The sequence below is a fragment of the Pinus tabuliformis genome, chromosome J (genome assembly GCF_031772625.1).
Source record: "Pinus tabuliformis cultivar Carrire ecotype Pingquan chromosome J, CPIR1, whole genome shotgun sequence".
Taxonomy (NCBI): Eukaryota; Viridiplantae; Streptophyta; class Pinopsida; order Pinales; family Pinaceae; genus Pinus; species Pinus tabuliformis.
The window spans coordinates 172,114,863-172,139,398 of NC_142295.1; the positions used below are offsets into that span (position 1 = coordinate 172,114,863).

Here is a 24,536-nt window from a genome sequence, read left to right on the forward strand (position 1 = left end):
GGTGATATCGCACGGACGAGAAGTGCGGAGGTTAGCCGCGCGATGAGAGGTTTTCTCTCACCTCTCGATGCCACGTGTTACCCACTGAGTGGAATCGCATGCGCCTACCAAAATACCAGATGCCATCTAAGTCCCGCGCGAAATACCACTTATGGTATTGCATTCGTGGTTTCGCAGAAAAGCCGGAACATTCCCGCAGACCTTGCTGAGCCTTCCGCCTGGAGTCGCCAACAGAAACCCGCTGAGCCAAACACACCCAGGCAGTCCATTCTGTATCATTGCCCGACTTGAAACCTTCGTCATTCATCCGAAAGTGAACAAAGTTGTGGAGAGCAACCATATCCCAAAATCTTGGACGAATTAGGGGATATCATCCTCACTCCTATCTCCCGAATCCCTTAGATCACCGTTGTTCATCCAAAATTCCCAATCTTTGACTACCAGGATGAAACAGTCCTCTCGCAGTTTCCCTTCAGGTAACAACTCCTAAGCATGTCGAGAATCCTTGTCCCTATTGGCCACACCTTCGTTGGCCAACAGATCTGCAAGCATATTTGCCTTCCTTCTAACATGAACAAATCTAATCATTTTAAGGGTCTGCAAGTGAGAGTGGATACGGTGAAAAACCTGCAGCAGCTTCCAGTGTTTCGACACTTTATCTGGAAAAGTTCCATTTTGAATCTTCTTGGCTACTCTGATGACCAAATCCGAATCTGCTTCAATGATAACATTCTGTAGATTTGCCTCCACTAGGATCTCCAAGCATTGATCTAATGCCAGAAGTTCAGTCATGTTATTGGTACCCTTTTCCAAGTGGCCATGGAAGATGTATTTTGTGTGCCCCTGAGGATCTCTTATATCACCTCCAAAGCCAGCTTCCCCCAGATTTCCCTTAGAAGCTCCATCAATGTTAACTTTGAAGAAGCCCTAAGGAGGGGGCTTCCATCTACTGGCCTCTGTGTTAATTGTTCTCACTTCCTTATTCCTTGAGGATTGATGGATTGAAGACCCAAAGTAAGAATAATAATCTCCTCGTGAGGCAGAGGAGGATTCGTGGGAATTGACCTCAAAAGGCTCTTAACTGTTTCTTTAAGCTGTTTTAGAATTTGATTGATTATGTGCTGTGGCTCGCTAGCTTTATTTATGAAGATCCACCTATTGCGTTCTTTCCAAACATTCCAAATGACAAAGCCTGGTACTAGCATCCAGGCTTTGTTGATGATTTCATTCTCTGAGAAGTTCTTCCTCCAGTTTTTCAGAGTGTTGGATATGCTGAGACTGTCCCTGTCGGTTTGTCTGAAGCTTGAGGCCACCCAGTCCCACACCTTAGTAGAAAAAGAGCAGAGGTTGAGCAGGTGTTCAATCGTTTCCTCATGTGAGCCGCATAGGTGACATTTGGAAGGGCCACTGAAGCCTTTCTTTAGGAGGTTTTCCCAAGTTAGGATCTTTCTTTGGTGCACAAGCCAGATAAATAACTTTATTTTCATCCAGTGAGGAGTTTTCCAGAGCTCCTTCCAGACTTTATCAACATTTACAAAGTTGAATCCTGTGATTGCTTGTTTTGCCTCTTTGAGGTTAAAGTTACCTTCGTTATTCTTCCCCCATCTTAATTGGTCGTGTGAGGAGGAGACTAGAATCCGTCTGTGCTTTAAGTCCATGGTGAGAGCCTCTGCCATGGCCTTCAAAGGACTCTCATCACTGTAACTTAGTTCCTTCCACTTCCTCCATTTATCATTGTTCCTTCCCTGATCCCATAAATCTTTTACCAATAATAGGCCTTTGTTGTCTGTGTCTCTTTTGAGGGCTGCCAGGTCATTCCTGTTAAGGATGGGTTCCTGTTGCCAGCTGTCCTCCCAGAATCGAGCTCGGTCCCCTGCTCGGATTTCCCAAAAACAATGTTGCTGAACAATGCTTTTGTTCTCCCAAGCAAGGTTCCATATGTGTGAGCCCCTGATTTGTCCTGTCATTCTAATAAGATCCTTTTCCTGCCAGTGCTTGGCGTACTTTTGTTTCCAAAGCTTGGCCCAGGGGGCATTCGGCTCCTTGATCCATTGCCACCAAAGCTTAGCTCCCGAAACTTTACTGAGAGTTTCCGGATCATGCAGCCCCAAGCCACCATGGCTTTTGGGCTTGCAGAGCTTGTCCCAGGAAACTAAAGCCCACTTTTTTTCTCTTCCCCTCTACCCCATAGAAAGTCCCTTTGAATGTTCCTTATCTGCTGCTTAATACCTTGAGGAGCAGGGATAGCTGCAAACATAAAAATGGGAATGGCTTGCAAGACTGCCTGTGTGAGCACAAGTCGCCCTGCTAAGTTTAAGGATCTGCATGTCCATTTTCTGATTTTGTCCTGAAGTTTATTTAAAATTGGTTCCCATATTTTCTTGCTGAGAGGTTTATCAGTAAGAGGAATGCCAAGATATTTCGAGGGCAACTGTTCCCTTTGAAAACCAAGAATCCTGGTAATATTTCTCTGTATAGCAATATTAGTGTTAAAGAAAAAAACTTTGGACTTGTTTAGGCTTACCTTTGTACCTGCTGCCATAGAAAATTCGTTTAAGATATCTTTGATTGCCCTAGCTTCCCTGACTGTGGGTATGCCTTGCAGCATAGTATCATCCACAAATTGTTGATGAGTGTTAGCCTCTCCATCCGGGGTGAGCTTGATCCCCTAAATTCAACCTTCAACATTAGCCATTTTGATTGCCCTACCTAGCCCTTCCATCATGAGGACAAAGAGGAAAGGGGAGAGCGGATCGCCTTGTCTGAGCCCTCTGGAAGGTGTGAAGGTATTTGAAGGAGCTCCATTAAGCAGAATGGAAAAACTGGTTGTGGTGACTAGTGCCATAACCCATCTTATCCAATTCTGGTCAAAGCCATATGCTTTCAGAGTAGCTCTGATATAAGACCAGCTGAGTTTGTCATAGGCTTTCGCAATGTCCAACTGAATAATCATGCCTGCTTGCTTGTTGCTTTTGAGAGAGTGTACCACCTCATGTACTTGGATGATGTTGTTGAGAATTTGTCGTCCCTCCACATAGCCTGTTTGCTCTTCCGAGATGAGGGAAGGTAGTAGGGGCTTCTGTTGGCTATCACTTTGGAGATGATTTTATACACCACATTACATAGGGATATGGGTCTAAATCCATCCGGAGTCATAGCATTTTCCTTTTTGGGGATTAAAGCTATGAAGGAAGCATTGAGTGCTTTCAGAACCTTTTTGTTTTTTCTTGAGTCCTCCACAACCTCGAGGATGTCCTGTTTGACTATATCCCAGCATGCTTTGAAGAAATCAACATTGAATCCATCCGGGCCTAGTGCTTTTCCACTTTGCATTTCCTTGATCACCTCACTGACCTCCTCTTCCGAGACTAGCCTATTGAGATTATGATTGTCCTCTCTAGTGACCAACTTGGGAATATATTGGGTGAACTGATCAATGAACCTAGATCTATCCTCCATTGGCTCCTTTGCAATATTAGAGAAGTGTTGTACTAGATTTGATTCCATTTCCTTGTGGGAGACAAGCTCAACCCCCTCAGAATCCTTAATCTTTGTGATTCTATTATGTGCCCTGTGGGCCATTGTGGACTTGTGGAAGACTTTAGCATTTCTTTCTCCCTCTTTGATCCATTGAATCCTGGATTTCTGTCTCCAGAAAGTTTCCTCTTGTAAGCATCGATCCTCCCATTCTTCCTGCAAAGAGTTAGTTAAATTCTGCCTCTCTTCATTGAAGCCCTCTGTGATATTGATCTGATTGATATCTTGGAGTTTCTGTTCAGTCTCAATTCTAGCCTTGAGAATATCGCCAAATTCCTTTTTTTTCCAAGCTTTAAGTTTGGATTTAATATATTTCAGTCTCTGCTGGAGCATGTACATTTTAGTGCCCTGAATATTCAGATCCTCTTTCCACCATTTGTCAATGTTACTGGTGAATTTGGGGTGTGAGAGCCAGGCATTCTCGAATCTGAAGGGCTTGTTCCTCGGAGTGCCCATAAAGGTAGCTTCTAGCTGAACTGGCCAATGATCCGAACCCCCAAAGGGCAGAATGGACGCTGTGATGGCTGGTCCTATGAGGAGGAGATCCTCAGAAACGATAAATCTATCAAGTTTTGAAGCCACTTGAGAAGCCCCTCCCCTTTTGTTATTCCACGTGAAGGTTCCATTTATTGTCTCGGTGTCCACTAGTCCCATGTTCATGATGAAATCTTGGAAGGCTTCAGAGTCTCTGCCTAGTTGTCTGGTGCCTCCTTTTTTTTCCGAAAGAGATCTTATCATATTGAAATCACCTGCAACTATCCAAGGCATATTGGGATATCGTGCTCTTAGATCTTCCAGGGAGGTAAGAAGCTTGAGTTTATCCGCTTGCTTTTGAGGTCCATAAACATTTGTTATCATGTATATCTCTTTATCACCTACAGGATTGCACACCAAAGATAGAGCATCCAGGATTCCAAATTTTTGTGGATCCCACAACGTGAGAATCCCACCTGCCGAGTTGTTTGCCTTAACCTCTAAATACTCATACTTGATTAACCATTTATTATGAATTTCTCTTATTTTCTCCATTGAACATTTGGTCTCCTGAACAAAGATCATATCTGGTTTTTCTTCTTTTATTCTGTTACTCAGATTCCTTTGTTTCCTTCTACTACCTAAGCCTCTAATGTTCCAAGTTGTGAGCTTCATTAAGAAAGGTTGGTAAAGGAATAGCTGGTAAGATCTTTCATCTTACTTGAGTTGATAAGTAGTTTTCCACATTCGTTTAGCAGTTCATTCTGTCTTTTTCTTCCTCTTTTCCTTCTTGAGTTCTTTGGAGATTTTGCCTGTAAGTTCTCCATCATTTTAACCCCACTCTGCACCTGGCTTTTGTGGTTTCTCTTGACACCAGTTCCCTTCGATTGTGCCCTCCATATAAAGATCTGTTGAACTCGATCCTAGTCTTCTTTTGGCAAGGAGTCCACTCCTTTGTTCCTGCCTTGTTCCAGAAATAGTTCTAGATCCATATTTTCCCTGTCTAGAATATCCTGAAGTTCACGGTCCTTTGTTCCTACTTCACTTGGAGTCATCTCATAGTCTTTACTGATTTCCATGCCGCTTGGAAGATCCTCCTTCAGCTGGTTGTTTATTGTGATATCCTCCATTTCAGCTTCCGTTTCCTGCTCCTTGGATGCGTTCTCCCTGTCCTGGACTATCTCCACATTCTCCTCTACTTCCTCTAGGATTTTGAAACTATTGTGTCTTGTATTTCTGTCTTCACTACTTTTCTTGTGTGGCCGTTTACCCCCTTTCCCTTTGGCCCCCACCTTGGTAAAACCCTTGTGATCTCTATCCAAAGAGGTTTTCCCATTGCCTTCCATACTGTTTGTTGGGCAGTCTCTAAATAGATGGCCATGCTCATGACATTTACAGCACCTAAAAGGTATGTGCTCATAGTCCACCATTTGCACCCACTCTTCATCATATACCTCTAAAATTATTGTTTCCGGAAGGGCTCCAGATAGATCCATTTCCACACATATTCGGGTAAAGGAGGTATATTTACCTTTGAGAGTTGCCTCTAATATCTTTAGAAAATTCCCCAGCTTGTTGCCTATGGTTTTCAAAGATTCTGGTAGCCAGTAATCCAGAGGTAGTGAGTATATTCTGATCCAAACTGGTACAGATGTAAATGTTTCACGTTCTGGGACAAAGTTCATCATCCATGGTCGCATGTAGAGTCCTGCCGCAGCATAGAAATATGACCCCCCTTCAAACACTCTGTCTTTGTCCTCTAGGTTCGCGAACACTACCATGAAGAAGCCCTTAGAACCCAGATGTAAATGTATTTCTCCCTTTGGCTTCCAATGGCTTCTAATCCAGATGTGTAATTCCCTTTCCGTTGGCCATAACCCCATGAACTTGCAGATAATCGCATGTTCTTTCATATGATCCCTGTGTGCTTGAATCGCTGGATCACTCAATATGACCCGGGGAATGATGCTCGATTTGGGTTTGCAGACTCCCTTGGTTCTTGTGGAAGTAATTTTTCCGCTACCGTCTCCCTTCCCCATTTCTTTACTTGTTTCCTGTTGATTCCCTTACTGACCTGGGATTGGTTTCTTCCAACTGTCTCCTTGCCTTTTGCTTCTGAAATCTTTTTCGGCGGTTTTTTGAAATGCTTCCCTCCTGCTTCCTTGCCTCCTTCTGTGACTACCTGACTGTAGGAGGGAGCGGCGCTCCTCATTGCGCGTTCCGCCATGGAACCTTAATGCAAAACCCTACCTTCAACTTCGATCCTCGTTCAGGTTCCACTCCCACATAATTTTTTCATAAAAAATTTCAATATGCAAAAGGGAAGCAAAAAAATCGTAATTGAAAAAAATCAGTAAATGCTATATTATTTAAGTAAAAGATTTAGTTTGATTTTGAAGGAATGTATCAAACAAAAATTTTGTGGAAATTTGAATGGAAATTATGGACAAAATTTTCAAGAGAAAATTTTGGTAGAATGTTTTCAAATAAATTTTAGAAGAAAATTTTGAAGGGAAAATTTTCGGCGGAATTTTTTTTTGGGGGGGGGGGGGACTTTGGAGGGAAATTTTCATTCTTTAAGCTATATGTTGTCATTGGGAGAGAGTGCATTTGTATCATTCAACATCTTCTCTTTGAAAGTCATGGATTCTTCTCGTAGTGAAGTTTCTCTTTATGAAGCATCGACATCTTCATCGCATAACAACTCTATTCATATTGATGAATATAACGAAAATTCTTTCACTATGAATAGAGATTCATATTTTCCACTTAGTCCTAATCCTAAGGACTATGAAAGAAACACTGGTGAAGGACAAGATGAAGAATTTCAAATAAATAGAGAGTCACATTTTCCACTTAGTCCCATTCCTATGGACTATGAGAGCAACAGTAACAAAGGTCGGTATGAAAAATTTCCAATAAATTGAGATTCACATTTTCCACTTAGTCGTAATCCTAAGGACTATGAGAGCAGTAGTGACAAAGGGAAAGATGAAGAATTTCCACTAAATAGAGAGTCACATTTTCCACTTAGTCCTAATCCTAAGGACTATGAGATCAACAGTGGTGAAGGGCAAGATCAATAATTTTCAGTAAATAGAGAGTCACATTTTCAACTTAGTCTTAATCCTAAGGACTATGAGAACAACAGTGATGAAGGGCAAGATTAAGAATTTCCAGTAAATAGAGAGTCACATTTTCTACTTAGTCATAATCCTAAGGATTATGAGAACAACATTGTCAAAGCGTAGGATGAAGAATTTCCAGTAAATGGAGACTCAAAATTTCCACTTATTCCTAATTCCAAGGACTATGAGGGTAACACTGACAAAGGGAGAGATGAAGATAATGAAGAATATCCTCCAAGTTAATATTTCAAAAACACAAATAATGGCAGTGAAAATTTTCATGCAACTGAGGATGGTAATGAATATTTTTCAAGCAATGATGGTGATGAATTTGCTAACTATGTTCAGAATGATCATAGTGAGGATAATATTCCTCTTAATGATGAAAATGCTTATACAGAGGATGATGACATGATAGATACATTGCCAACAAATATTGTATCTAGGAGTAGGAGTAGACCTTTTTGTATCAATCCAAGATGTTGTAGTTATAAAAGGGGTAGGGAAAAATATGTCACGAGAAGAAGTTCTATCAGTGATCTCATTTCAAGTGAATGTTGTCAAAAGGATTGCTTGAAACATATGGATTTCAAGTTTGCATTGAAGAAAAGGAAGAGATATTTATCAATGAATAAAAGCATGCAAAATCCATATTTAGTGGAGTACATGCAGTCTACATTGTCAAGTTATGATTATCATATTGGATCTTTATTACTCTGTAGAAAGGGCTTCAAAATGTTTCATTCAATTGGTAATTTTCATCTGTCAAGAATCCAAGAAAATTTGGAAAAAGATCCCACATTTTATGTAGAAGTATGTCATAGACGAGAGTTTGGGCCATTAGAAAATACTGCAATGTCATGGATGCAAGAATTCTTTTCAAATCATGGAGAGTGTATGCCAAATAGAAACATAATATATATTCCAGATAATTTCTCAAGACGAGAAATTTATAACTTACACAAAGAATATGCAGAAGGTGTTGAAGGAGATGGTAGTTTTATTACATATCAATATTTTGTGAAGATATGGAGGAAAAATTCAAAAATGTCCATATTCCTAAGAAGACAATGATGGGGGTTTGTTGTACACGTGCTTCTCTTAAATAAAAAAGGGATAAATGTCAAGGGGCAGAAAGAGGTAAGCATTCATAACATTATTTTTTAGAATTGTATAGTTATCAACTACGAAAATGTATTTATTAATAGTTTTCTCTTATGTTATGTGTAGATTCCATTGTCAAAGCACTTCAAGAGCATCATGAACAACAAACAAGTGAAAGGAAAAATTTGTACAAGCATCGAAAGAAGTGTTATGATTATCCAAATAAATATTTGGGTTTGATAGTTGATGGTATGGACCAAAAGAAAACACTGCTACCACATTTTGTTCACACACCAAAAAATTTACAGGAGGAAAATTTTATTCAGTTTCACTTGGTCGGTTATATTGTATTCAATGGGAAAATGTCGCAAATGGTTTACTTCACAGCTCCAAATATTCATAACGATGCAAATCTAACAATAACCATAATTCATGATGTGCTTTCTCATTGGTCTGGTAATCTTCCTGAAGTTTTGTATCTACAATTGGACAACACTTGTCTTGAAAACAAAAATCAAATTGTTTTTAGATATCTAAACATGCTTGTTGAATTAGGAAATTTTCAGAAGGTAAAGGTTGGTTTCCTTCATGTTGGGCACACCCATGACCATATTGATAAGATTTTCAGTCATTTTTCAGTAACATTGAGGAGGAAGGATGTTGGGAGCTTTCCATCATTAATTGAAGGTATTAAGAAATAATACATGCCAGAGCCCATTTTTCATGTGTTGGAGGAAACTATTGACATGCGAAGGTTTATTCTAGGATCGCATGGTGAGGAGAAATGCATTGAACAACTTAATGACATTAGCTTTCAACATCAATTTCATATCAAAAAAATTGATGAGAAAACACTTATATGGGGCAAGAAGTATTCAACTACTGCAGAATGGGCGTCGTCATCAGGTTTGGCATTTTTAAAGTTCATTCCAGATCATCCAATATTTGCATCAAATATATTGTTATCACAATCAGTTGTTGAAGTTCATAATGCACGAAGGTGAAAGAGAGATATAAGTTATTCTGAATGCCTAGAAGAAATTAAAAAATCTATTAGATATACATATGAGTACTTTGATGTTGTTGATTCAGTTTGGCAGGAGTCTTTTTTCAATAATCAGAGCGATATCATTTCAAGATCAACAAATGAACATATACTTTTGAAGACTCCATTTATTTGGCCACAAAATGTGTCAAGTAAAAATGAGGAAAGAAATATTGTTGAACAACAACAATCTCAAGGTATTATTAATTCTTCACAAGTAGAGGAAAGAGAAATGTATATTGGTTCCAGAAGATCTCATGCACAACGTGAAGCCATGGAAGACATTTACAGGAGTTCAATACATGATATTAAGGAGGGTTGCATGATCGCAGTGTTAGAATATGGAGTTGCACATGTCTATCCATTCTGGATTACCAAGGTTATAAAGGTCTTTACAGAAAATGAAGAAGTTGCATTTGTTGAAGTACATTGGTATTCCACAAATGCACACCCATTCAATGGTGTGTACAAGCCACAGATGGTAGTTAATAAAAAAAATTGGCAGAAAGAAGAAAAAAAAAGAAAGGGTACAAATATAAATCATCGCTAAACAGGCCTCTTAAAATTGGAGGATGTTGACATACTTGTTTATGACTTGAATTTAACAAAGAGAGGAACTCTTTGCTTCAAGACGATAGAGATTCTAAAGAGGTTGCTACCAGGAGAAACTGTGTTGAGATGGGAGTCCACTGAACCCAGTCGTAGATCTAGAAACTTGAAATGGTGGGCATGCATGTTGACTCAGATGGGGCACTAGTTGATGAAAGAGAAGAATATAGAACATATTAATCTTCATCTAGTCATTCATCTGAAGATGTGAATTCTGATGGTGTGCAAGAATATATGAGTCGTTTTGAATAATGGTCTAAGACAATTTATATAAATGATGTTTGAATAGATAGTTTAACTTCCATATGATCTTACATGAAGTTATGAGTAATTTTTATGTTTGTTGGATTATATGTTTTAATTATGATGAATTCATTTGTTTAGAATATCCACAATGCAACAATAACTTAGAGAAATAATTTATTTTTCATTCAATCTACAAGTATTGATCTTTTGATTAATTTAGTCATATAATTTGTTCATAATGTCATGGTTGAAATATGTTCAAAACTTAAAAAAATTTAATTCTATGGTTGAAAAATTGTCAATTTTACTTATTTATTTATTATTTTTTAATGCTATGGTTGAAAACAATTAGAATTTTAGGGATTTTTAGTGTCATGATATTATATGTTTAACGACATGGATGAAAATTGTTGGAATTTTAATGTGTTTCGAATCCCATAAAATTACCTTTAACGCCGTTACTAAAAAATGTTGAATTGTACCTAAAAAAGAAAATCGTTATTCTACCAACAACATTTTCGTTTTCAGTGTGTGTTTTCATTTATTTTGCACAAAAAATTGTTTTTTACTACCCTTTTTTAAAAATGTTGAAAACTAACCCTAAAAAAAATAAAACATCGTTCCGGAATACACACCTTTTGTTTTTGGGCCGTTTTTCATGTTTTTTGGGGGCTTTTTGGCCAGAGTTCTCGTTTTGAGTTTACATTTCTCGTTTCAAAGTTTACATTGTTTATATATCTATATATATATATATATATATATATATATATATATATATATATATATATATATATATATATATAAACGTGAGATTCTAATTATCCATCTCTAGATATATTATATAGTCTTAGTCTAATTGTTTTATGTTTTGGAGGTTTATCAGGCATATTTTCTGGTGAAAGTTTCTTGTAATAGAAGAGAAATTTGTTGGAATCAAAAGTTTAATCTGTAGATTGCGTCAAGATTTGCTTTCCATTCTAGTATGGAAGAGATGTTATCATATTATGTTATCATGGTCCTAGGTTGAACTATGAGTTTCTGATATATGTGTCTTGTAGGTTGTTGCATAAAGTTTAATCTATAAATTGCGCCGAGATCTGCTTTCCATCCTAGTGTGGAAGAGATATTATAATATTATGTTATCATGGTCCTAAGTTGAACTATGAGTTGCTGATATATGTGTCTTGCAGGTTGTTGCATATATCTGGGGAGGTTGCTAGTTGCCCATTTGTTGAGGGACCTCTTAGGCCTATGTTTGTCATCATATATTATGTACTATGTAAATGTCAGTAATATTCGGTAAATGTATAAGGTAAAGTGAATGGGTGGTTGAGAGTAAGTACAACCGCTCCAACCACATATCTCATGTATAAATATACACTAAGTCTAATAGAAACATGGTTGGAATTCCTTCCCAATTCTATTGTTCTTTGTGTATGTTTATGTGTGTTCTTATTGTTCCCAAGATGTAGCATGTTCTTGCATATTGTAGGCTTATAACATATGGTGTCCCTGCATATTGAAGGTATACAACATTTGGCGTTATTACCTCATTGATTTGGTTGGGTGACAACAATAGCCAATGGAGGCGGTTCAAACCTATAGAGTTAAAAAAAAAAAGGTGAAGAGGATGAATCAAATGGAAAAGTTTCAAGCTAAATTCTTCGAGAGATGCAAGTCGATGTTTGTAAATGTTCATGGACGCTGCCGACGCTGATATCCTGCAAAAGAAGAGTAAGATCAAGAAAATTTGAACCCACAAGAAGAACGAAAAAAAAATAGTACGTTATGTGATGTTTTGACTAAGTCAATATTGCAATAAATTTAAAATTTAATTTAATTTAAATTTAAAAAATAATAATTAGCCACATTTTAGCAAAATATATATTAGCTCAATTGTCTTTTTTTTCTTTTTTTTTTTTTTTTTTTTAAATTTTATATCACTTTTGAATTCATATGAATTTTTATTAATTTTTGTTGGATAGTTTCAAGTTTATGAGAACCCATGGTATTCATGTGGTATATAAATTGTTTAAAGGAGGGAAGACTCTAGTTAAATTTGTCCAATTAGATGAAAAATCAAAATTTGTAAGTGTTGTTTTGTGTTTTAGTGAGTAATCTTTTAAAAATTACTATAATAATTTTTTCCATATCATATATTTAAATATGAAAATTATATCATTTTGACTTTACACTTTATTAACAAAAATTAAACCAACCTAGATCCATCTTAACTATGGATCTATCAAGCGCCTGAGAACTCTAGAGGTGCAAAACTTTCATCATGTTTTGCACTCAAAATGGAGGTTCACACCTCAAGATATTTGATCCCTCTTGATAGATCCATAGTTAAGATGGATCTAGGTATTTCTACGCAATTTGAGTGACCCAAAGGTTTTCATGGTGCTGAAACCCTTTATGCGTTAAAAAATGGATATTAAATAACAAAGAAACACAATCTGACAAAAAATTGTTTCACTGGATTCTAACTAAAATTCCAAAAAATGAATAAATAAATAAATAAATAAAAGGAGCTGAAGCGATGGCAAAGTGAACAAGGAAGGTGGTCGGTTAGGGTTTCAGGGGTTCGTGACCCTGCCCTGACAACCTGCAATAGCAAAAACCAAACAAAGGCTGCACCTGGACTATGACAACGGTTGAGAAGGGATGAGCGGCATGACAGGGGGGGGAGAGATCCCCTCCTACAGGAATGTTGCAGCAGGCGAATCAAGCCAATACGACGCTGCAGGTGGGAATGGGGGAAAAGGTAAAGGGATCCCGGTTTTGGGCGCCAAATGGCAGGCAGGATTGGGAGGGAGATGTCTACCAAGGGCTGCAAAAAAAACCCAGATTTGTCATCCCGAACAACAAGCTGGAAGAATACAGAAGGTACATGAAGGACCATGCTCTCATCTGCAAATTTATAGGGGCATGGCCAACCAAAAAAGAATTGATAAAATGGATCCAACACCAATGGCAGCCAAAAGGGCTCAGAGATCTCAAGTTGGGAGCAAAAGGGTTCTTCACAGTGATCTTCTCAAACCTGGAAGACAAAGAAAGGATATTTGAAGATGGTCCATACTTCTTCAACAATGTTGACCTCTTCATCAGGCATTGGGAAGAATGCTACAACCTGGACCAGGAGAAACTTCTAGCTGCCCCAATATGGGTTCGACTCTTCGGCCTACCAATGGACTTCTGGGACCCTGAGATACTAGAAGGCATTGGAAACTTGATTGGCACCTTCGTAAAGGTAGCAGACTCGACAAGGAAAGGCCGCTACACTTCCTATGCCAGAATTTGTGTCTACATGAATATAACAGAGCCACTTCCAGACTACATAGAGCTGGAGTATCATGATGAGGTATGGCCACAACTGATCGACTATGAGCACATTCCGGCTTGGTGTTGCAGATGCCATGAATACAGCCACCTCTTCCGAGCTTACTCCCTAAACCAGCCAGTCAACCAGTCGGTGGGGGAAAGAAAGGGTGACCCGATGGAAAAAGCGGAAGGAGATGGGTATAAAGAGGTGCAAAGGAAGAAAAGAACCCCGAGATAGGTCGGGAACCACAAAACACACCAACCAGAGAAGGAGAAAAGGATGCAGAACAGATTTTCGGTCCTACAGGAAGAAGATCTAGAGGTGGAGACAGGGGACATGCCTCAGACAAAAGAAAATCAGGAAGACAAAGAAATAGAGGGGGAAAAAAGAAGAAAATGTTGATTGAGGTTGAGCAAGGACCGGAGGATAACATGCAAATGGTGGAAACCCTAATGGAGATAGACAACCAGAAGGATGACCTAAGTATAGAAGAACAAGTCATGAAAAGGCTACTGTAGGAATGGAGACATTTGGATGAACGATTCATCCCGGAAGATCAGAAACAACTCTACAAAGAGACCTTCCAGCGGTACAGAGATAAGAAGGGCACAACGATCATAAGCCAACCTAAACAACTAGGGGCCCAAGCAAATCAAGGATAGGAGACGGGAACATAAGGAAAAGGGGGAAAAAAGAGGCAGGAAATCGTTGAATGAATCCATACAAATGGTTGGGGAATTACTGGTGAACTCGGGGAGAGTAGTGCCATTGTCGGAGGTTTTTCATCAATCGATCAAACTGTTGAAATGATTATTACAACCTGGAACATTAGAGGCCTCAACAACAGAGGCAAACAAAGATACCTTAAGGAGAGATTGAAAAAGGATAAGCCCAACATTATGATAATACAAGAAACTAAAATTAGCAAAAAAAAGCTAAAAGACATAATGGAAAACTTCAGGCCGAAATACCAAGTCATGGCCCAGGATGCAAATGGGAGTGCAGGAGGATTGGTGATACTTTGGAACCCGACAGAAGTGTTGTTTGAAGACTGGGTAAGTATACCACGAATTCTCACAGGCAAATTCCACAATCTAGGCTCCAATGAATGGGCTCTGCTTTCAGGGGTGTATGGGCCGCATCTCCCTGGAGAACGAGGAGCCTTCTTCCAAAAGTTGAGTGACTTGAGGAATCTTTACCCAGACGGACTATGGGTAGTAGGAGGGGATTTTAATATGATTACAACCCTAGGTGAAAAAAAGGGAGGAATGAGAAGAGCATATTCAAATATGGCAGCCTTCAGTGAAACCATTACTAATTTATGCCTAGTGGATATAGACACAAACAACGAGATTTATACCTGGAACAACAGGAGAGGAGGAGCACACCAAATAGAAAGCCACCTAGATAGGTTCCTAAACTCAGAATAGTTGATGAGTAAAGATATATTCATAGAAGCAACAATCCTCCCAAGTATGGGGTCGGACCATTGGCTGGTCTACATGGAAGTCGACTTAAAAGATCTACCTAAGAATAGGTATGTTTAGGTTTGAATCCTTTTGGCTCAGGAACCCAGACATCCTTAAAAAATGGAGGAATGGTGGAAACAAAGCACCCAACAGGGTCGGAATAGGATGCATACATTCCAGCTGAAGCTTAAAGATCTAAAAAAGAGGCTGAAAAAGTGGAACAAGGAGGAGTTCGGTCACATCCTCAAAGACCAAATTGAACTCAGCAAGCGTATGGCAGATGTCCAACAAAAAATGATAAAAGATGGAAGATCTGAGGACCTGGTGTGGGAAGAAGGGTTACTGATCAATTAGATAGAGGAACGAAGACAACAGGAGGAAATCATGTGGAAGCAAAAATCATGGGTTCAGTGGCTGAGGGAAGGAGAACGTAACACGAGATTCTTCCATAAAGCTATGGTGCATCATCGACAACATAACTACATTTACTCTCTCAAGGATGTAGAAGGACAACGTAAAACACAACATGAAGAAATGGAAGGACTTCTGGTCAGCCATTTCAAAGACCTACTTATGGAGAGTGCAGACAATAGATCGGAAGCCATCCAAAGAATCACACAGAAAATTCCCAAAATGATATCGAATGAACAAAATATGGCACTAATGCGAGCTGTAACTAAAGAAGAAGTAGAGGAAATAGTGAAAGGAATGCCAAAGAATAAAACCCCAGGTCCAAACGAATTCACTGCGGAATTTTACCAAGCTACCTGGCCATTCATGGGACAGGACATCCTGGAGGTAGTGGAGGAATCAAGATGCAATCAAAAGGTATGTCCTAGCCTTAACTCTACTTTTATCACTTTAATTCCTAAGACAGCTAAATCTGAGGATCCTCAAGGATTCTAGCCAATTGCATTGTGCAATGTCATCTACAAGATTATAGCTACTCTAATTGTCAAACACCTGAAACCCCTTCTCCCCAGTCTCATTTCCCCGAAACAAACAAGCTTTGTTGAAGGTCGTCAAATCCTTGATGGCTTTATCTCATCCCAGGAGGTAGTCCATTCCCTCAAAACCCAGAAGCTCTCGGGCATGATGATAAAACTAGATCTTTCCAAAGCTTATGACAGACTTAGCTGGGGCTACCTCACGAGCATTCTTAAAGCCTATGGCTTTGCACAAAGATGGATCAACTGGATCTCAGCCATGATATCCTCTCTGGTCTTCTCCATCTTTCTTAATGGAATCCCCACTAAGACCCTTAACCCTTCTCGTGGCCTAAGACAGGGGGACACGATTTCACCCTTCCTATTCATTCTAGCAGTGGATGGGCTGGGCTGGTATATAAAGCAACAGGTTCACACCTCCCAGCTTCAAGGGCTAAGAATCTGGGGTAATGACATGCCTATCACCCACCAACAGTTTGTAGATGATATCATGCTCTTCTGCCAAGCCACCCTGAGGGAAGCTCGTAGCATATAAAATATCCTTAACACCTTCACGGAAGCCTCGAGAACCAAGATCAATAACGACAAATCCTGCATTTTCTTTTTCAACACCCAAAGAAACGTTAAGACCTACCTTGCAAGAATCCTTGGGTTTAGCTCTGGCAACCTGCCTTCTAAATACCTGGGTATGCCTCTATCAGATAATCCTCTAAGAAATAATTGCTGGCAAAACATAATCCAAAAATTATAAGATAAACTCAAGTGTTGGACCTTCTAATCCTTAAATATTATGGGTAGAACAGTGCTACTCAAAGCAGTTCTTCAGTCGATCCCCATATACCAAATTTCTGGAATGGCGGCCCCAAAAGGTGCATGCGCCAAGATGGTAGATATTTTCAAGAAATTCCTATGGGGTGGTGCTTAGCAGATTAGGAAATGGGCATTGGTGTCATGGCAGGGCCTCACAAAAAAAAAGAGGACGGAGGCCTAGGACTAAGGGACCCATACCTCCTGAACCAAACCATGGGGGCCAAACTATGGTGGCGATGGATGAATGGGGGAACTGACCTATGGAAAAAAATATGGACTCACAAATATAATATGCCCGAGAGACCAGAGGCCATCCTCAGATATCAAGACCCTCCCAAGGGCTCGACGATTTGGAATCTAGAGGCCAATAATAGACACCTTATCCACCAACATGCCTTCTGGGAGATCCGTAATGGAAAAACAACTAGATTTTGGATGGAAGCTTGGCAGCAACGAGGAAAAATGATGGAAAAACAGGAAATCAAAGAAATATATCAGCAGATTAGAGACAACAATACACAGGTAGTGAGACAGTACTGGAAGGAGGAGCAGGGGGAGGAAAGTTGGCGAAGATGGAAGACAAGAGAAGACTGGGAACATACGGCAGACACAGATCAATGGGGCAACCTAGATAGAGAACTAAGGACAAGGTAGATAACGATTCACCAAGACCTGAACATTTTGAGATGGGGTCACACTACTAAGGGAACCTTCACTATAAGAGAAGCCTATGATATCCAAGTCCGACAGGAAGAGGAAGGACAAGACATAATATGGAAAAAGATCTAGAACGGGGGGTGGTGGCCAAAGGTAGCCCATTTCCTCTAGATGGTCAACAAAGGACGAATTTTGACATGGGATCAGTTATAGAAAAGAGGCTTCCCAGGGCCCTCCTTGTACGGGCTATGTCGCCAAAACGAGGAAGACATGGAACACCTCCTCAACCACTGCCCATTCGCGAAACAGAAATGGAGACAAATGCAGGGAATTTTTGAAAGGATGGATAGAGACCAAAACACTATCAGAGGCACAATCCTATTATGGTGAACCCACATCTATTCCAATCCGGTAGTAAATAGGGCTTGGAACCTAGGCCTTGGATTCACCCTATGGGCCATATGGAAAGAGAGAAATCATAGAATTTTCAAGCACAAAACAACCCCGCAGGAAAAATTATGGGAAGGTATTGTCCAGAACATAATGGAAACAATATTGGCAGAACCATGGCATGCAAAGGACTAGCAAGTGTCGCCCCAAGAAGGTCGAATATTACAAAAGCTAAAACTAGCACCAAGGATGATTGACAACAAAGCATGGAAGCTAAGTAATGTGGGCATGAGCTTGAGGTCCCATTTCACCCCACTGGGAGAAGGGTTCATCAAACTCAACTTTGATGGGGCTTCCAAAGGCAATCTGGGAGAAGCAGGCCTAGGGGGCCTCTTTAGAGACTCCCAGGGCAACACCCGTCTCATATATGTAGAAAGTTGTGGGTTCGCCAACAACAATGAGGCAGAGTTTGCTGTAGTGAGACAGGGCCTCCTAATCGCTATCAGAGTGGGATACAGAAACCTAGAAGTGGAAGGGGATTCAAGCTTGATAATTAATACATTAGCAAAATTAAACAAGGGAACTAAGTGGGACAAACTTAGTCGGAGATGGAGAACTGCAAGACTGATCCAGGAGATAGGAGAAATCATCCCCAAATTTGACTACATTCAAGTGAAACATGTCCAGAGAGATGGAAACAAGGGGCTGACTTCCTGGCTAATTGGGGGTGTAGCCATCAGCAGGATCGACTGGAAAAATAATGGCCAGTTAGACCAAGGGATACAACCCTTGAACCCTTGGAGGCAATCTTGGAACAAGATCTCAGATAGAGCCAGGGGAATCGGATCCAGGTAGCCCAAGCTCCCAATCGGGATGAGACGTGGTGTCAGCGGTGACAGACATGGATTTGACATGGTCAGTACCAAAGCATTTATTACAACCGCCCCCCACATGCTTAAGGCAGGGGGTGCGGTGTCCTCACTCATGAATGCATGGGATGTGGGTAGGTAGGGTGGCAGAGGGAGAGATAAGGCAGGGTGGCGGAGACAGAGAAGGTATTCGACGTGCCAGGTAAGTGATTTCTGCAGAGGAGAAGGAAGGAAGCTCAGAGCGGAAGATAGGAGGTGGAACTGTGTTTGCGGGCTAGCGACGACTTTCTGGTATGTAGTATGGTCTCGCTCCTGGTCAATTTCTAAGCTCTGGTTGGATTCCTGCGGCAATTTCATGCACTGGTGGGGGTTCTGTTGGGGGAAGGGAGAGGCAAAGGGCCATCCCAATGGGGTGTAGCTTAGTCAGGAAGAAACCAGGGGAGGAAAGGGAGGGCCATGGCCCGGCTTTGCGTGTCATTCATTTTTCTTTTGAGCTAAAAATTTGATGGGGTTGAGCCAAGCTACAAGTCCATACCTGTTAGCCCAGTCTGGGGGTATTGGGGAAAGTAGGCATGTCATGTCGGGGGGGTTTAGTGATGTCGAGAGAGGTAACCAAGAGCTGCGGGTAGGGGGACAGGACACCAGCAACGCCAACAATTCGCTGAGAAAGCCCTGGCATGTGCACTTGCATGGCAGAACGAGTGAAGAAAGGGAGCCTAGGGGGTATAATTGGTAGAGAGGCAAGAATTCCCATGACAGGACGCTGCTAGCTGAGGAAGGGACACGTGGGTATGCCAATAATTGTAAAGCCTGGGTCTAGATGGGCCTAAAAGCCTGGCTCCTAATGCAGGAGGGTGACCAGCAACTGAGCCACGGTAAGGGGGAGTGGCACGGGGAAGAGACTGGGGACCCGAGTTCGGAACCCAATAACCCAGGCCACCTATGGCCTTAGGGATTCCTTAACCTGATGCAGGCCAGGCAACACAGAGAAACAAGGTATGACCAGTCGAGATGGATTGAAGTGAATGGAATCAAGGATCTAATGGTGTTTGAATGTCTATATGGCATCAACGAATAGGACATGGCTCCAGCGAAATGCGGGCGTGGTCGTGGAAACAGGGGTCCGGCTCCTCGGGCAGCCAAGAGACCCAACCCGATGGAAGGCCGTAGGGGATGCAAGCCTGCTGAGCACCTCATAGCAGAAGCAACTGCGGCTTATAGGGATGAAACTGACGAAGGTATCTGAAAGCTAATTGATGACTGGGAAGAAGAGATAAAACAGGAAAGGGAACCAGACGACGAGATTGAAATCTGGAGGACGATGGTTCCTGACCCAAGGAACACAAGAGGTAGAATCACGCAATTCAAACACACCCTGTACCTGTATTTCTTGATGAAAAGTTTGCTTGGTAAAGCAATGGAACAAATCTCTGTGGGGATGGCAGTCACACTGCAGGGCCTGCCCAATTACAAAAAAGACATGGAGAAAATCCTCTTTCAGTTGCACAAACAAGATATCAGAATGGATCGTATCGACCGACACATTCCCTACATCGTGGAGCTGTTTGGTATGCCAGAGGCAACTGTTGAAGATCCTGCTCCTGTTGCCTCAGACTCTGAGGAGCAGAATGTCAAGAAGGATTAGTTCCTCTATGCTTAGTTTTTGTTTATGCGAATAGCATTTAAATTTCCTGTTGTTTATGCTAGAAGTTATATAGTATTTGGACATGAGACTGAGACCTATTTAGCCTTGCTAGAAAGACTGAAGCAATTTTGTTTTTGGATGGTGTATAATGCTGACCGGTGGCCAACAGACTCGGTTTCCCTTCGGGGCGAGTTGAGGCCACTAGGTAAATCTGTGTGGTGTAAATTTGCCTTATATATATAATAGAAAATGGATGGACCTGCCAAGCATTACAAAAAAAAAAAAATAGAATAGTTAGACAAAACACACACATATAGAGAGAATTGTTATTAATATTGTTTAAAATGTTACATGTCAACTCCATATTAAACATGGAAGAAATTACAAATCTCTCTCATATTTTGAAGTAGAATATCTCTCTCTGTCTATATATATTAATTTTTTTTTTACTTAACATTGATATTGAAATATTTGATTTATAATCCACATTTATAAAAAAAAAAATTCCATTAAAAATGGAATAAATTACACATCTCCCTCACAATCCAAAGTGAAAAAAATAAATCAATTACTTTATTTTCCTTTATATAAAATCATGTTATCTAATAATAAAGATATTGATTTTTTTTTTTTTTTTTTTAACACTAATATATTTTGTTGTTGTTAATATATATATATATATATATATTTTGTTTTAAATATTACATGTCAACTTAACGAATGAATTATGCATCTTGTAATATCAATAATATTATTTTTATATGCCATTTGTCAACTAATCTAAATCCGTCTTAACTTTGGATTTACCAAGAGCCAAAAGAGATCGTCAACTAATCTAAATCCCTCTTAACTTTGGATTTACCAAGCGCCAAAAGAGATCAAATCTCTTTTCACTCTAAAAGAAGTTTCAACCTCAAGAAATTGATCCATCTTGGGTCTTGGTGGATTTAGAATTAAGATGGATCTATATTGCTTTAATCATTAATTATAATTAACTATAGTTATAATTATAATTATAAATTTTATTTTATTATTTAGTATTATACCTGCGACAACCCATCGGCTTTTTTGATTGCATAATTATTTAACTTTGACCAAATGTTTTTATACTTTGGCAATAGTTTAACTTTAATCTCTTTTATTATCTATTCTTTTTATTATTTAAATATATATTTTTCACATTGGATTGGCTGACATCGTTTACATCTTATTTCTAAATAGAGTTGTCTTTAGTGGACATTTTGGACTTTCCTGTGTTGGAATCCGGTGGAAAAATTTGAAGTGGAATCTTGATTTGTGTTATTTAAGCTGGTTATTTGAGGTGGAATCTTGATTGGTAGAAAAATTTGAAGTGGAATCTTGATTTGTGTTATTTAAACTGGGTTTTTGACTGCATATATGGATTCAACACCCTGAAAAACCCCTAGGGCACTTCGATTGTGTAGGGGTTACCCATCAAACTTGTGATTTCAATAAATTAATACCGGATTTTAGAAAAATTAGACCAGAAAAACTTCCAAAAAATTATATTAAAAACAACTCATTTCCAAATAATGATGATGATCTACCCCATAATACTCATGACATAGTGCTCTTATAGTATTACAATTATTAATTAGATATATACAATTGAATCTTTTTTTTTTAACAAGGTCGGGTACTATTATATTATAAAACAACAGTGGAGGGACAAGGTCCCAGTACATATAGAGAGGGGAAGATCGGTGAGGGACGTGCAAAAGGGGAGCGCAGTCCCATCCTCCAAATCATAGGTCTTGCTTCTTAGGAATTAAAATACATAGTAACTATATTGACGGACGAACTCTCCTAACAGTAAACAAAATTTACAAAGCATAGAAAAATTGACAAAGAGGTCACCAAAACTGATTGATCGAATCCTCGGGGGGCTTATCCTTCTTGTTGCTGAGCTTGGTCGAGGCTTCACCTTGCTCACTTTGATTCAGAGTCCTTATGAAGCTCACAGCTTCTTCAAGATGCTGACATTTCTCCTTAAGCCCTTCGATCTCAGCTTTCTGCTTCTCAAACTTTTTCTTCTTGGATTTGTTTTCATTTTCCATTTCCGCCCTAAGCTCGTTAAGAGTTTTGATGAAACGCCCAATCATGAAGCAGTTTGCCCGACAGAGCGCACAACTATTATTATTCTCAATCTGTTCCAGGGGATTGCCAGACATATTGGTGGCAGAGGAGATGCTCTCCTTATCCTTATTGATGTTCTGGTGCTGAAGACTTTTGTACGTGATTGGGTGGGAGGCAACACTTCTCAGTATCGTGGGGAAAATTTCTCTCTGTTTCAAGAGCCTGTAACTGTCCGAGAGATTCTTGAAGCTCAGGCCATCACTAGAGATTCGCTAAAGCTGTTGCTTGTGGGAGTAGAGGCTTATGGGAGAAGGGATGAGACAAAAAGAGGAGCCAGCCAAAAAGAGTGAGCACTGTGTCTGAACCCACAGATCTGATGAGAGTAGAGGAGGAGGAGTGACAGGGAGGCTAAGAGAAATTCCGGGACGGGTAGAGGAACTGAGCACAGGTAAATGGAGCACAACTGGAGAGACTTGAGACACCCTGTACACAATTCTAATTGGAACCACAGGAGCAAACGGGAGGTTAGTTGAAAAATTGCACAACCATAAGAAAAATAGAACCAAATTACCTCTGCTCGCGCTCAGAGAAGGGAGGGGGCTGTTGTTACTCCCCGGAGACCACCTTAGGCAAACACTGCGACCTGGAAATTTTCTACTATCGCTGCTGAGATGAGTCTTCTTGTGTGGAAGCCTTATCCCAAGTTGGTTCTTATAATCCTTGATGTGAAGCTCCTTGTGAACCATCCTGGCAGTGATATCATGACAATTCATGACAAGATGAGAACCCCTAGACTTGAAGAGACATTTACCAACTGTTGTCTTGTCTTGAGGGTGAGAATTATTCAACAGTAAGATACAATGCCTACAGTTTTGAACACAGAAGATATTCCTCTCAGCTCTAGGCGGATTTTCTGTGTTTTTCATGTCAGACATATGAGGGAGGATCACCTTCTGAATCTGCGTTGTACTGATATCCCCTTTTTTAAAATGGATGTTGTAATTTCCCAGGTCTTGTATGATGGGCCAGATCACCCTTGAGGGTTGATTATGGTATTGGTTTGTCATAGACATCGTGATTTTCTCTGGCTGTCCCTACCCCTCTGTCCACCGCCTTGTTGGTGAAGGCATCTGCAGCTTGATTATGAGCTCTTAACACATGTTTGTAGACAACTTTTCCAAGGAGGTTAACATTATCATTAATTCTTTGCTTAATTTTATTCAAGGCTTGATTTTTGAAATCTCTTCCAGCTTCCATTGCAGCTATTATAATAACAGAATCTCCAATAATGATTGGATCCTTCGCCTGAAGCTTTGTGAGGATGCTGGTGCCCATAAGCAAACCATAAGCCTCAGCCCTGTTATTTGATAGAGTCCCCAACCCCCATTCAAACATGGAAACTATTTCACCTTGCTGATCCAGGATAAGTCCACCTGCCCCAGCTCTTCCGGGGTTGTTCTTTGAGGCTCCATCAAAGAAGAGGATGTAGCTTCTTTGATTTTTGATCCAACCCTCTATTTCCCTTTCATTGCCCCCAAGCTTCCAATTTTTATGGTTGTTTCCAAACGTCTTTGGTATATGATTTCTAACTGGGCCATCCATGGGAATTTTGTTGTACCAATCCTTTTCTACTTGTATCCAGCTGGTTTGATCCGTGGGTGGCACACCTTTAGAGCTGATCATTTCCGCAATTTGGGCCCAAGTTTTGGCTAGAATAGAACCTGATCTAGGTTTTTTTCCCTTGAAGATGCACTTGTTTCTTTCCAACCAGATGTGCTAGCAAAGAGTGGAGGGGAGACACTTCCAGACACTCATGATGGCAGCCTTATTTTTCTTGGCATAAGGGTAGCTATGAGTCCAGTTCTTGTGTAAAGGAGACAACTGCTCGATTGAGTCAATATTCAAATCAAGGGGGTTGATAATTTGCTTCCAGCACTGTCTAGCTATAGCACAGTTCAAAAAGAGGTGCTGGGTGCTCTCTTCTTCTTCTTGGCAAAGAACACACATAGAAGGCCCATGAATGCCTTTTTTCCTCAAATTCTCAGCTGTAAGAATCCTCCCTTTCAGCAGGGTCCAAACGAAAAACTTGATTTTAGGAAGGCAAGCATTCTTCCACACAGCTGGCCAAAGGCTCCAATTATCATAGTTGCTATGGTTTCAGAGGAAGTTGTATCCAGATTTGAC

General features: G+C 40.1%; 1 protein-coding gene across 1 annotated transcript; it reads left to right on the forward strand.

The window, feature by feature from the left end:
* The first annotated feature begins 12,853 nt into the window (after positions 1-12,853).
* LOC149226220 (uncharacterized) lies at positions 12,854-13,705 on the forward strand. Its single transcript, XM_089380137.1, has one exon. The coding sequence runs from the start codon at positions 12,854-12,856 to the stop codon at positions 13,703-13,705; it is 852 nt and encodes a 283-aa protein (XP_089236263.1).
* The last annotated feature ends 10,831 nt before the right edge of the window (positions 13,706-24,536 follow it).